General features: G+C 39.5%; 1 protein-coding gene across 12 annotated transcripts in view; it reads left to right on the top strand.

The window, feature by feature from the left end:
* Nucleotides 1–13852, top strand: part of PARD3 (par-3 family cell polarity regulator) — a 467456-nt gene that overhangs the window by 291575 nt on the left and 162029 nt on the right. For all 12 annotated transcript variants that reach the window (XM_076331853.1, XM_076331849.1, XM_076331848.1 and 9 more), the window contains 2 exons: nt 4935–5085; nt 12955–13144. In XM_076331853.1, coding sequence (XP_076187968.1) covers nt 4935–5085; nt 12955–13144 — 341 coding nt within the window. The remainder of the gene's footprint in view (nt 1–4934; nt 5086–12954; nt 13145–13852) is intronic.

Genomic DNA, 13852 nt, shown 5'->3' with positions numbered 1-13852 from the left:
TCTAGTGGTCTTTTTGGTGCATGATTTTCAGTGTACTTAGGTAAACTTCTAATAGTAAACTTCCCAAGAAATATTTCAAAAAGTTAGTTGTTGGGAAAGTAGGTACATGGTTTTCTATTTTGTAGTATCTTCTGTCTTCTGTTCTGCCCTTCTACCTGTGCCCATTTATTTTGACTTACTTTTTTCTCCTTTATCTGTTTTCTGTCCTTCATATCAACTTACAAGCTCCGTCTTGGCCCAGGTTCCTCCCCATACCCCGTAACCTACCATCTAACTACATTTTGCAAAGCTGTGTGGGTTCCTTCCCACCATTCTGAAAGCATTTTTTGTCTTCTGCTTGCCTTTTAGCATTGTCAGAACAAGAATGCAGTATTTCTTAGAAATGCTGTACTAATTTTACATTTACTAGTGCATGATTGTGCACGTAAGTCAAACCTGACCCTTTTACTGGCTATTTACCTACATTTTCGCGTCTTGCAAAGTCTGTCCCTAAAGCAGGATCCCAACCTGGGTGGTAACAAAGAAAACCATATTTAATATTGGTAGTAGTATTGTAAAAGTATCTCTGTTGAAGAAGGAAGCTGAAGCATTTTGGGCATCTTAGCCACAGTACACAGATAAGAAAGGAAAGCCTGGAGCACAATTCTGTGTGACAGAAAGAGCTTCAGTACGCTGGGTGCAGTGTGATATATAGCACATTTGTATACTGACTTCTTTAAAATCCATAATGCTTGCATGCCAGTATTTGGATAATTTACTTTTTGAAGGAAAAAGGCAGCCTGATTATTGTTTCTTTAAAAAAAAAAGTTTGTTTATGCTTTGAATATTTTGGCAATGTTCTTGTGCATAAACTTTTTTCATATTTATGTGCATAACTTCAGATAGGATGGATGGTGGTGTTTAAGTAAAAAGGACCACATTAGTTGTCCTTTTATCATCTAGATAAGCAGCAGCTGGGCTAGTTAGTACAGACAGTACTTTAGCAAACAGCTGGTTCTTATCTGAATGACAAAGGGCCAGGGTAGAGACCTTTTTTATTTAAAAAAAAAAAAAATCTTATTTCTATTTTTATTTTAAGAGAATGGAGAGAAAAGGAGCTACAGGCCAGCTGCAGCATGTGAGGGTTTATTGCATTTTTAAGAATATGATCATTTATTATAGATCAGTGCTAGGACCCAGAGAGGGAACTCTCTCTTTTCAGCCTGAAGAGAAAGCTCAGGGGGATCTTACCAGTGTCTATAAATACCTGATGGGGGGAATAAAGAAGACCAATCCAGACTCTTCTCGGGGCTGCCCAGTGCCAGAACAAGAAGCAACGGGCACAAACTGAAGTACAAGAAATTTCTTTAACCATAAGAAAAAAATTTTCTTCTGAGAGGGTGGTCGACCACTGGCACAGGTTGCCCAGAGAGGTTGTGGAGTCTGTGTCCTTGGAGGTATTCAAAACCCAACTGGACAAGGCACTGGGCAACCTGCTCTTGCTGACTTTGCTTTGAGCAAGAGGTTAGACGAGATAATCTCCAGTGGTTCCATCCAACCTCAACCGGTCCATGACTCTGAAATGCCACACCAAGAAGTGCTCCTGCTAGGGGCAGCTATTGATACGAAATATAGGGGCCAGTTTAGCTTGCTTTCCTTGCCAGGCCTTTAATGAAGGTCAGGAGTTCGTACACCTTTGTTTATATTACCTACTCTTTATCAGTTAATCAAATTAAATTATACCGGATAACACTGGTATCGGCTAAGGGAAGGAACTGGAATGTGTAATTCAAGCTCTTTATTGGAAATGCATCAGAAAGAACAAGTCTTTATTTGAACTGCAGTCTTGCTTTGGACTGTCGGTCTCTTTATCTTGCCCACAGCACAGTTCCAAATTCAATGTATTTTTTCTTACACAAACTTTCTGTTAACAATGTAAGGAAAAGACTTTTTTTTTTCTTTTGTGAAAGCCAGTTGTGTATTTCCTGTCTAATTTTTGCTATTTTGTAAACGGCATTGTATCTTTTGTAAAATATTTGTGTAGTTGGCTGTCGATGCCTTTGTTTAAACCCATCTTTTGAGATGCTAATTAGAAATGGAAAAAGTTTTCCTCGTGAAAATGATAAAATACATGATTCTCTTTACAAAACACGGCCATCTAAACACAGCGCTCCTGCTATTTCTTTTATTTACCCTGTACTTTACTGCATTAGCAGGAGTGAATTTCTATGTATTTCTCTGATTCAGAGCTTTCTTCTTGTCAGTATCTTTCTGAAAATCTCTTGAGACCTTCCTACAAATGAGTTTGAAGGTTGATGGGTTGTCAGATGAAGAAGGACTGTGAGATATGGCTCACTAAAAGCTGGACACTTGTTACATAAAGTCATCAATATGGCACTGGGAGAATAAATCCCGGAGCACTTTGATATTTTCACACCTTATGTAAAGGCAGTGAAATAAAGGTTAGTTTATCATTTAATGCCTTTACCACGCAAGTTTAAGCTCTCAAGCAGTCTAATGTTGCTGTGCTTTTTTTTCTTACAGTGTTTCAGAATTTAACATTTCTATTCTTTTTGAATTTGCCTTAGATTCCTTTATAACAGAGGCTACAAATATTGTTTAATTTACTTTTCAGTAAAGCTGTCAGTTGTAATCTGCAATTTAAAAAACCTAATAAAACAAATCCTCATTTCACAATTTAAACCTTATTGAGTCTAATTCACTTGCACTGCAAGTTTATTATTCTCCTGCAGCTTGACGTGCCTCCAATTGTAATTGTGTTGACCCTCTGATGCAGTAAATCTCCCCAGTGCTTATCAAACTGGGAGAGATAAGTCTACAATTTGGAACTTCATTAAATATCTCATTTATATTAAACAGATGATGGCTTTGAACAGAAATAATAATTTCTACAGACTCTGCGACCTCCCGATCGTGGTCTCCTCGACTTTGTAATGCGGCGTTTCACAAACCTCCACCCCTCCGTGTACCAGGTGTTACGCCAGTGCCCGAATGTCATAAGTCGTTAGTCCATCAGGCTGACTTCAAAGCCTCTGCTGTGGAGACTGCAGCTGAGTGCTTTGTAGCCCTCGAAGCAGATTTTTTAAAATCTTTTGTAGCGTACATTTCTTAGTCATCTGGGGATTGCAGGTGGAGTGATTAATAATGGGCAGCTGTTTAAAGAAAAAACAAGCAACAAACATCTTGCTTGTTATTGTAATTCCTGAAACTATGAACTACTCCTCTTTTGCTCGTTTAGAGACTGGTCCTGTGGAATAAGCATTCCTGGTTCCCAGTGGCTTCAAAGAGTTTGCAGTGTGCTCAGTATGTTGCAGTATCTGGTCCCCGCTGTATTTCAATACATATAAAATATATGCCACGGGATTTGTGTAAGGACATTGTTCTTGACATTTAACTATACACTTCAATATGAAGAGGTGTGTTGGTGAGAACAGCTAATGCTTTGATGTGTGAGTTCATACGATTACCCTGCAAAACGCATCTATTTTTTAATATTTTTTTAGAGCTGGATTCAGTTCACACTGTTTAGGTGAATTGGTTTAATGGTCTCTGCGAAGCTCCTTTGTAGCATTACCGAGTACCAGCAGGGTGCTAGAGCTCAGGTGAATGAAGAGCTTTAGGGGAAGGAAGGCTGGATGGTGCCAGGGCTGGGTGAGGGTGTAGGGAGTCTCTTGTCTCTGCAGTGAGTGACTGGGCACTGACAAATTGGGCATCCAAACTGACTGGTGAGTGCATGGGCGCTCATTCTCCTCGCTCCCAGGGGCTGCGTTGGCAGCAGCAGTGGAGCTGCCCGTGGCTAAACCCAGCTAGACGATATCAAATTGTTTTCTTTGTTTGCCTCGCATGGGCGCTTCTGTCCACTGTGCTCTGGTTCTCTGGGCCTCGCTGAGGAAAACTCTACTTTTTCCTCTCTTTTTGAAAAATCTGAGAGGCATACACAGAAAAACAAGGGATGACCAGCTTCTGCAAACAAAGGCTGAGCTGGGAAGTCGCTCAGGGGAGCCTTCTGACGGAGAGCAGCTGGGGTGGGGAGGTGGCCGTACCCGCGGTCTTCTCCCCTGTGCATGTGGCCAAGCAGCCCGACTCCATCGCTTCTTCCACCACCTACTTTGTCTGTCTTGTAAAGCCCCGGGGAGGCCTGCCTGGAGTCGTGGTGGGCAGGGACCTGGCAGCTCCGGGGGTTGAGGGCTGGGGTCAGGGGGCACCTCAGGTCTTGCCAGTTCTGGTTTTTGTGGCCCTGCCTGGATGCTGCAGCAGTGCCAGGGATCAGGGAAGCTTCCAGACTGAATGAAGCACACGAGATCTCTGTACCCTGCAGCCAGGAAAGACAGAGCAAAGAACTCATCATAAGTAGGAAAAAAAAAAAAAGTTACTGTGAAGTCTGACTTTTTTTTTTCTTTTCATCCTAACTACAAAATGTTTGAGTGTTTGCGTATTGGTTATTAATATGTGTGGTGAGGTTTCCTGGGGGGTTTCCATGATGATTACATTTGAAAGCAAATTGCACCACTTCAAAAAGTGCCAGCAGCCCAATTCCAAATGGAGTTCCTGCTCTGCGCTCCTGACAGGGGCCTTGTTCTGACAGGCTGTCAGTGCGGGAAAGATGGCCCAGCTGTCTGCCCGATAGTACTGAAAAAAGCCAAAACTGTCTGTTTAAGAAATTATCCAACAAGGAGGCACCAAAATGCAAGGTTTTCTTTCACCAATTTTCTGCTGAAGGATTTGAAATTTGACAGGGCGCCATGGGAGGTGCAGTGTAAAGTGGCTTAGAAAGTTGGTCATTAAGCAGAGCTGTCATTGCAAATTATATTTGTCCAGGGTGAGAAGTTCTAGCCCATTTGGTGCCCAGACAGGTCTAGGCCTTAGGCAAGTTGTCACAGTTCCCCCATGCTGCTAAATGGACCCTGGGCGCTAATTTTCCTCTCTCTGTGCAGTTGGAGTCACCTGGGAGCCCCTCTGGGCCAGAGCTGCCCATAGAGACTCTGCTGGACGACAGGGAACGGAGGATTTCCCACTCCCTCTACAGCGGGATCGAGGGTCTCAGCGAGTCACCCACGAGGAACGCGGCGCTGAGTAGGATAATGGGTGAGTCAAATCAGCTCTGCTAATCGGGGCGTGTTTTTATTCCTCTCTGTGCTTCAGCGAAGGGCGATTAATGTATTATGTGGGAATCGGGGAATATGGAGGTTGCACCGACTAACTTAAAATGTGCCTTAAAATTGTTCCACGCGAGCCTTCTGGATAGTTAATGTGAGAAAGAAAGTCAAATGGCATTATAAAGTGAATTTTGTATCCCGTGGCAGGTAATAGAATAAATAACAGGAACATTTAACATGGTTTTTCAGTGTCTGATCTGGGACAATAAATTATTGGTAAGTCTAGTCTCCACGTTGAGTCTTCCTTTGCGTGATAGTCAGTGACTCATGGGAATTTATAATTAATTTCAGCATTTCTTCTCTGTTTCAGTCATACTAAAGTACGAAAATAAATAAGGCAAACTTGCATCCATTTATGCTTATTAGGGCATTTCATTAATTTGTTTGAATTTTTGCTTTGCAGGACACCAATTTTAAAACCTCATAACTAATTTTAAGCATCCCTCGTGTAGATTCTGCGCCATACCATCTGCATGGCCCCAGTGGATAATGAGGTTATTAGTGATTGCTCTGCAGCAGTTCAGCTTCTGATGTACAGAGCTAGGTAATAAAGACTTGCCTTGCCACAGGAGTGGTCAGATTTACTGACTAGGATGGGATTAGTTTGAAAGGATTTTCAAATTTAAACACAAAAGGCAGCTTGATGAAAATAGCACCTGACAGAAGACGCGACAATTGCTTGCTTGAGTTGCAAGTTTTAAATGTAAGACGTGGCCATTAAATCTGGGACTTTTTTTAGTGTGCTTGACACACACAGAATATATTAGTAGATGCTGCTATAAACTTGATATGAAGCAAGGCTGAACATAGTTTTTAATTGCTTCAGACTGATTTTCAGCCTTAGAAAATGAAAGTCCACCACTTAGGCTTTTTCCAGTCAACAGTTTGTATATATATTTCACTCTGGTTTGGGGTTGGGGTTTTTTTTTTAAATTTTTGTATTTTGGGGTTTGCTTTTTCTTTGTGGTAGCAGAACAATACTGTTGTTAAACTCTCTGAAAATCCACAAATTTGCTGTTTAAGACTTAACTTCAGTTAAGCCTTTTGTCTGTTTTTTGTGCATTTGGGCAAGAGTAATTAGAAATAAATCATATTCTGCTCTGTTGCATTACATTTTGTGCAGCTCAGAAGAAAAATTGTATACCTGAGAACCAAGGAAGCATGAAACCTTTTCACCCAAAGTCATATGCTCTTAAAGAGAACAATTTAAAAAACCTATTAATTTCTTGACAAATTTAAGGAGTGATAAAATTATTTGACGTCTTTAGCACTATTCTCCTGTAGAAGGGACTAGTTCTTGTGATGTCAAGACTTTAGATAAAACATTTGCAAAGCACTACCTTCTGCTCTTTCCATCAGTGTTGCAGAGGATTTACACATAGAGCTCATATAGGTGTTAGCGAGTTATCGCTTAAACACCTTGTCCAGTGATGGGAGAAGAAACCCTGAGAGAGTCTGTGTGCATGCGTGTCAGCAGTTTACTTCCACATCAAAGAAACACAGGACTTGCCATGCCAAATCGATGTAGTGGTTCATCAGTCTGGTATGATCCCTTTCACAGTAGCCGGTAACTGATATTTCAACAAAAGAAAAAAATTCTTTCCAAAGCTCTTAAAATCCAATGCTTTTGGGTACCTCTGCAATGTAGGGAAAAAAATCCATCCTGCATTTTGTAAGTATTTTATAACCTGAAGTTGATGTTTTGATTTCCTCTGAATCATTGTTTTTCTGTATTGTTTTCAGAAACCAGGAACTATGTAGAAAATTGGTTGGTTGTGACTTAAATCCATTGATGCTTTAGTTGGAAGCACATGGAAAATCAAATTGTGCCTGAACCTCATAGTAGATGTGATCTAGTCAAGCATAACTGAAAACTGGTCTTGCCAGGACTGGGTCACTCCTTTCTGCAATCACGGCAGCTTCACAGAGCTGTCATGTTTAAGCACAGTTTTTAGGTAGCAGTCAGTTTTCTAATATGCTATTTTTTCTGAATTAATCAGTACCACTAAGTTAAAACTGCAGTGTTTATAATCTTTTGTGATATTGCATGCATGTTTTCTTGCAGTGCCATACAAGAGAGAGGTGTTATTACCTGTTGGGAGAGATAGGTACAGTTGCTTGTTTCAGAGTAGCTAACTTTGTAAGACTCAGTCATTTATTATGCAGTGGAATTCCTGTCCTATTAACATTGATAATGAGAAAAAACTCAGAACTTATTTTATTTTCTTGAGAATGTATATGTGGTGTTAAATGACTCTTCCAGTGTTTTCTCCTCTCTTGAAAATTGGTCTAAAAGTGAGGATTAGTCCTAAGAACAATCTGGCTAAGGAAGACTGGAGGTCTGTACCTTCCTATGCCAGTCCTGACCATGAAAACAAACCAAAAGGAGTGCTTTATGCAGTGCTGATTCCCTTGAGTGCTCTCCCCGTATCGAGGAGCCCTCTGACTTGCGGGCTCTCTGAATCACCTGATGTCTTTTTATTTACCCCTCAATGGATTTAGCTATGTAAACTTATAGTACTTTTGGTACCTTGTGGTGAGGAGGTCACAGTTTGATTTCATGTGTGAAGGAGTAGGTCTTTCTGCTTCTTTTGCTGTTGGATAAAATTTGATGGATTTTGAGTTTTCTTCCTTCCTAAGTTAGACTATTCAAACCTGATAATCTCACGATCTGGAAAATGCCTGCTCTTTTCAGTCATTGCTTAAAGTTGGAACAAAACTTTTAAGAGAGTTTTGTTTCTTTTAAATACATCTAATGTAATTTTCAGGAAAGGTATTTAAGACAATTTCCTTACTCTTTCAATCCATAACTGACAGCAAGAACTGGTTGTCAAAGCCTTGCTGTGCGAGTGAGAATAAAATACCAATTTTAGAATGTGATTTAAATTATGTAAAACAATGTTTGCTTACTGCAAAAAGGCTACATAAATCTTTTAATGTTTCTGACGATTCTTACGTTGATCTACTTTTCTAGATGATTATTGCTATTATAGATTTTCGTATGCTTTTTCACTTGATAAGATTTCACTGAAAATTTCTGATGGAGAGGAGATACTGCTTTCTGTATTCAGGGAATGATATTTTTGTTTTGATGAGGTGTTTTTTTATTTATACAAATTGGGTCTTCTCTTCTAAGAATTAGGTGGCTATAATAAACCCTTATGTTTGTTTATTTATTTTTAATATTTTCAGGTTGCATGTTGTTAGTACATTCAAAATAACAACTGTGTTATGCTGGTTTGCTTGGCTCTGTGATTAAAAATTCAAGTCTTTTCTTCTGATACACCGTTCTTGTATATCATCCATTATGCTCCTGAGTTTTTTGCAATACGCAAATACATAGCTGCTGTCTATATAAATTATTCTTATTCAACAAACAGCTTAGTACAAAGTCCTCTTTCATCTCTCTCTTCTAGTTGCCGATTTTTTTTTTTTGTGAACATGGTGGGTTTTGTTGCTAAAGGTGACTAAACAGAAGTTATTTATCAGGGGGTACACAGAATAGCAATAGCTTGCGCTGAATCTGCTTGTCATCCTGAAGAATCCCCCAGAACTTTGTAAAATTTGATAGTTCCTACACAACAGGAAATACTTTGTTCTCTACATAAATAATTGCTGTCCTAAGGACAGAATCAGGAGGAAGCACTACTGAAAAAAATTTAGCTAGAGATGTAGAGTGTGTGTGTCAATGAAATGAAAATAACCCTTTACAAGCAGAATGCAGTTCACCAGCCAGGAATCTCATCAGAATGTGGTGGTCTGCTACAATAGTCTTGACAGATCTGAGCACTCTCTTGAGATCCAAAGCCTGGATATAGTGGAGACATTTTTGTCCTTAGATGTTTCCCGCACATGTATTCCCAATCCCATCTTTATTTAGCTTGGAAAATTAGATGATGTGAGTATCTATGGGAAATTTTGCCAAAACTCAGTATATCGCTGGGGACAAATATGCTGTTAGTGAAAAATAAATAAATGAAGATCTGGAGAAATTCTGGTTTCTCATTGCACAATTCTCTGTGTCCCTCCTGTAGGAAGTCTTGTCACTATTATTATCATCATCAACACTGTTTTCTTTTATTATTATTTCTGTTATTTATTACTCTATTTATTACTTTGGTTAATACTTCATCACAGAGTAGCTGTTGCTGATTTCTTGGTCAGGCAGGTTAGGAATCACTTGCCATGTCAGAATAAGAAAGGCCCTCTACTTGTGGAAGAGGCTTGAAGTGTACCATTGGTCTGAATCCCATGTATCAAAATGCTTATGAGAGTCACACATAAAGTAATACTTGGTTTTGAACATATTGTAAGGGTGATCAACAGATTTCTTAGACCTTCCTTTAAAGAGAAAGCAATAGCAAAGGCACAAGAACTAAGCCAGATACAGTACCATGAGAATGCAGTGTAGTATGGGAGCCAAGTTATTACAGCAAACAGATTAACCAAACTTCAGGGATTTTCAAGATTTAAAAGGACCTGGAGTAGTTGGGTTCTTCATGAGTAAGCCTGTTGTACATTTTATGTACCGTGTATGCTCAGGGTTTTTTTGGAGCGCTTTATGTTGGTGGTTTAATTCAGGTCCAAACTATTTTCTGGCCTCTTGTAGGTCTGTACTATTATAGGTTTGAAGTGTTGCTGTTTGGCATATTTTTCCTTCTAAGCAGAAAGTCCTCGTAGACCTGGAGACCAGCCATTTGGTACTGGAGCTCTGAGACTTTTTTTTCTGCACAGATGGGAACCCTTCTTACCCCATAGTTTGGTACTGTCCTTAGGCTACGCTTATTTAGATCGGTAACTTGTTCAAGAAATTTGAGCCTCATTGTCCTGAGATGAGACACACTTGAAAGGGAGAATGTTTTCCCTTCCTTATTACACCGTCCAAAATACTACATATTATTACAGATTACCTTGCTGAAGTTGAATTAATATATGCAAAACTGGACTTGAAGTGTATTCAGAGTCTAAATTTTATAGCACTTTTCTAGCCTGAGGGAAAATTATTGTCTTGGAGAGGTTTGTAGACAGCTTGAGCAACGTCTTAGATTTGTAGATCAGTGAAATATACTGATGATTACTAGGTTTGAAGTTTCTTTGATGTTTCCTTGTAATGTTTCTCACAACACTTGCAGAGTTGCTTTCTCCAAGGGTATTTTCTGTCCACTTCAGCTGAGCCCTCTACAAAGGACGTATTGAGTCCATTGCTGAGGTCTGTCTAACCATCTGCTGGAGGTGAAGCCTTTCACCTGTTTTTAGCTTCATCTGCAGTGAAAAGCATAGGCATGTCAGATGGGTTTTCTCCTTAATTCCAAAGCAACTATTAAAATGTCAGTCTTCACCCTTGTCAGATATAAAGAAGGGTAGTGAAAAGTTAAAAATGTTACTGAATTACTGTAGACTCTCAAATGGGAAGTTCAATCTGCCAAATGCCATAAGGTTATACCTTTTCACAATCAATTCTTTGGAGACGTTATTAACTACAGAGTTAACAGTCTTGTAGGCATTATGTTTGGAAAGAAGTACATTACCAGGCTAAACATTAACCTGTCCATCATAGAAGCTATTGCTGGGCAAAGAATCAGCTGTTATGCAAACTGAACACATTCATTTCAGTTTGACAGTGATAAGAGGTTCACCATGCAGTACCTTTTTCTTCCAGCCACTTCTTCAGCCTTCTTCAATGATCTCTTTTGAAGCCAGTTTTCCCCCCTTTGGAAAGCTATACAAAATGTATTATCTAGTGCAGCGATGATTTTAGCTAGCTCTTTACACATAAAGTATTATTTGTTTGTTTTTTAATAATTGAATGCAAAGGCAGTGATGGTAACTGAAACCTTTCCAGAAAAGAGGAAAAAATTCTTTTCATCTAATTCAACACAATTTTTCCATATCTGCATGGAAAATGAAGTGTGAAAATATTTGATGTGTCCATAGAAGCAGTTTATGTTACGAAAATATGAGGTTTGCTATATATTATTACTGCGGTGCATCATAATTTTAGAATAATTCACAGTTTGTTGTCAGATTAATGGTTGATTAAGCTAGTGCTTTTCTTCTCACGATATGTGACAATTTTACTAATTGTTTTAGTAAGATAATACATTTCCAGGAATAAAATTCATGTAATGTCATGATCATTCATTAGAAATAATGTCGCATGTAGCGAGAGTTAGGACCAAACTTTTTAAATGACAGACCTTTTTAAGTCGAGCATCAATATCCAGGAGGAAAAAATATTTCTAAAGGTACTCTAGCACATAAAAAATTATGTGCCGCTAATATGAAAGAATCACACTTCATAATTAGCCACTGCCTCAGATCACTAAATGATTTTCATCCAGATTTGCAAATCTTTATTTTCCTTAGAGCAAGTTTTAGCTTAATGTTTCTAGATACTGAGGTAACCTCTGTTTATTCCAAGTTAAAATTTTAAATGGTGATAATTCTATATTTCTACTGTCATCCAAATAATATATAACCCCCATCCTCCCAACTCTGTATCTCATGCATCTATCCTGAAAAACAGATTTATTCCATTTAAACCATAGTTATGTTACAAAGCATTGCAATGAAAACATTCCTTCTGATATTCCTTATAGCTTTTTAGTCTGTTTTGGTGACAAAGTTTTCTATAGGTTTAAAAGTTGCTTCTGCTTTTTATACAGTAGTTTGAAAATTGTTATACAATATGCATTGAAATGATTACTAGAAAATAGAATTATGTGTATATATTTATCCCTATAAAAGCAGTAGTGGTAGTGGGTTTATAATATTTATATGCACATTAAAACTGGTTTTTACTTGGAAACAGTGTTTTACTAGTTTATAAGAATCCTCTAAATACCATCCTTTAACTGCTACTCTCACAAATTAACCCAATGAATTCTGCTACTGAACAGAGAATAATGTTGAGTCTTTATTACGTCTCTTTCATGTATGTGATGTCTCTAGTTTAAGCATTTTAACAAGTGTTAAAACTTATTTGAATTTGGTGGTAATAGAATTAGGTATTCTTTTTTCCAAATTTTGCATGTGTGCCTCCAGATTATTTTTTAAAGGAGACAATGAAAATTTGGAATCGTTTAGCTTTAGCTGTGAGTTCTCATCACCTTTTACAATTCTTACCTTTGTGGAGGCATTATTAAAGCGTTCCAAGTTCCCAATAGCAGTCAAACAAGTTTCAAATTTCATGAGGGCAAGATTGATCAGGAGAAGTGAAGAGCTCTGTTTAGCCCCTGTTGAACTCATTCTTCGTTTCTACCAAACGATTTGATGCAAGAGAAGATACTGTCTTCTGGGACATATGTTTTTTGGTGGTTCCTAGTGACAAGACCTGAGACAATGGGCACAGACAGAAACACAGGAGGTTCCCTCTGAACATCAGGAAACACTTTTTCACTGTGAGTGTGACTGAGCACTGGCACAGGTTGCCCAGGGATGTGGTGGAGTAGAAATATTCAAAAGCCATTTGGTCAGGGTCTGGGCAACTGGCTGTAGGTGTCCCTGCTTGAGCGGGGGGGTTGGACCAGATGAGAGGTTCCTTCCAACCTCAACCCTTCTGTGATTCTGTGATCTTGCAGTAGGCCACAGATACAACTGGTGTATATTACTTTTCAGATCTCTGCATAGGAAGATGTGTATATAGTGAGATGTAGTTAATTTTATTATCTGTGTTGTGTCACTCTTATCAGTAGCATTGCAGTTTGACATGACATTTTATCAGCTGTGATTATATATTATTCAAGGCACTCTCTGCCATTATTTAGTTTTTGGTTTTTTTCTCCCTTTCATTGTTCAGGTAAATATCAGCTGTCTCCAACGGTGAACATGCCCCAAGACGACACTGTCATTATTGAAGATGATAGGCTGTCGGTACTCCCTCCTCATCTCTCTGACCAGTCGTCATCCAGTTCCCATGATGATGTTGGGTTTGGCACTGTTGATGCTGGTGGATGGGCTAAAGCTGCAATTAATGAGTCAACAGACTGGTAAGAGCATGGTTTAGTGGATAGAATCATAGAATCATTTAGGTTGGAAAAGACCTTTAAGCATCGAGTCCAACCGTTAACCTAACACTGCCAAGTCCACCATTAAACCATGTCCCTAAGCACCACATCTACACATTTTTTAAATACTTCCAGGGATGGTGACTCAACCACTTCCCTGGGCAGCCTGTCCCAATGTTTGACAACCTTTTCGGTGAAGAAATTTTTCCTCATGTCCAATCTAAACCTCCCCTGCCACAACTTGAGGCTGTTTCCTCTCGTCCTATCGCTTGCTACTTGGGAGAAGAGACTGACCTCCACCTCGCTCAACCTCCTTTCAGGTGGTTGTAGAGAGCGATGAGGTCTCCCCTCAGCCTCCTTTTCTCCAGACTAAACAACCCCAGTTCCCTCAGCCGCTCCTCATAAGACTTGTGCTCCAGACCCCTCACCAGCTTCGTTGCCCTTCTCTGGACACGCTCCAGCACCTCAACATCCTTCTTGTAGTGAGGGGCCCAAAACTGAACACAGTATTCGAGGTGCGGCCTCACCAGTGCCGAGTACAGGGGCACGATCACTTCCCTACTCCTGCTGGCCACACTATTGCTGATACAGGCCAGGATGCCATTGGCCTTCTTGGCCACCTGGGCACACTGCCGGCTCATGTTCAGCCGGCTGTCGACCAGCACCCCCAGGTCCTTTTCCGACAGGCAG

The sequence above is a fragment of the Aptenodytes patagonicus genome, chromosome 2, assembly GCF_965638725.1.
Source record: "Aptenodytes patagonicus chromosome 2, bAptPat1.pri.cur, whole genome shotgun sequence".
Classification (NCBI taxonomy): domain Eukaryota; kingdom Metazoa; phylum Chordata; class Aves; order Sphenisciformes; family Spheniscidae; genus Aptenodytes; species Aptenodytes patagonicus.
Note: the sequence above shows the minus strand (reverse complement) of the source record. Positions and strands in the feature narration are given on the sequence as shown.